Source organism: Odontomachus brunneus, unplaced genomic scaffold, assembly GCF_010583005.1.
Source record: "Odontomachus brunneus isolate Ranch 3 - 2012 unplaced genomic scaffold, Obru_v1 Obru_scaffold_241, whole genome shotgun sequence".
Lineage (NCBI taxonomy): Eukaryota > Metazoa > Arthropoda > Insecta > Hymenoptera > Formicidae > Odontomachus > Odontomachus brunneus.
In genome coordinates this window covers 167943-168885 of record NW_022639691.1, presented here as the reverse complement: position 1 = coordinate 168885, position 943 = coordinate 167943, and the positions used below count along the sequence as shown (strand labels likewise).

At 43.5% G+C, this 943-nt stretch overlaps 1 protein-coding gene across 1 annotated transcript in view; it reads right to left on the bottom strand.

Annotated features, from left to right (window-relative positions):
- The window catches only part of LOC116852617 (activity-regulated cytoskeleton associated protein 1-like), a 1672-nt gene extending 928 nt beyond the window's left edge, over positions 1 to 744 (bottom strand). Inside the window, exon 1 of the mRNA XM_032833143.1 lies at positions 394 to 744. Coding sequence (XP_032689034.1) covers positions 394 to 744 — 351 coding nt within the window. The remainder of the gene's footprint in view (positions 1 to 393) is intronic.
- Between the last annotated feature and the right edge of the window lie 199 nt (positions 745 to 943).

Sequence of the window (943 nt, the reverse complement as noted above, 5' to 3'; positions counted from 1 at the left end):
TTTTCCGTATTGTGAGCAGAATTTCTTTTGTTCATTTCGGCATCTTTGCCTTGTGTGTCCTCTTTGCTTGCATCGCCAGCAGTGTTCGGCCGCATTGTATATTGCTGCTGTTGTCGGTGACTGCGGTATAGAGCGTGTATTCCTACGGAATAGTGCTCGTTGTCGTTCTATATCTTCAATTTCTGCTGCCTGTACTCCTAGTTCGCTTAGCGTGTGTATGTTGTTTCTTCTTATGTGCACTTTAAGTTCTGGTGACATATTTTCGTAAATTATTTCGATTTGGTCGCGTCGTGAGAAGCCTCCTGCTCTTCTCATCAATGTTGCGAGGTCGGTTGAATATTGACGGAAGGGTTCATTTGTCCCTTGGTGCCTTCGTTGTATCTCCTGTTTAATTTGGAATTGATACCGGTATGGGAAGAATTGTTCCCGGAAGGCGTTTAGAAAATCACCCCATTCTCTCCATGTTCTTTTATTATTGCGGTACCAGTGCAGTGTGCTGCCTCTTAATAGTTCTGGTAACCCCTGCAGCATTTGTTCCTCGGTATATCCGTAGCTGTTCTGTAATTCTTCGATGCGTTCTAAGAATGATATTGGGTCTTTTCCGTCAAACTGACATCCCCATTTTCGCATCTGGTTTATTGACTTCGCTATGTCCATTTGGTTGATGCTGTGCATCGATTCTGACGCCTGGCTTGTTTCCCCATCTTCGTTTCTACTTGTTAACGCCTGAGGGTTATCTGTCATATGTTTGCTAAATCTCGCTCGTAATTCGTCTAGGGTGCCGTCTGGGGCAACCCTAATTCTGCCATCTTTTTTATTATGTCTTCCTTTGATAGAGTATATAACATTCGCTTCATTTTTCCTTTCTTTTGTCCTCTGCTTGTTTTTTATTAATCTGTTCGGGCGCCAATTTGTAACGCTATTTCGCGTTCCGTGCGGGATC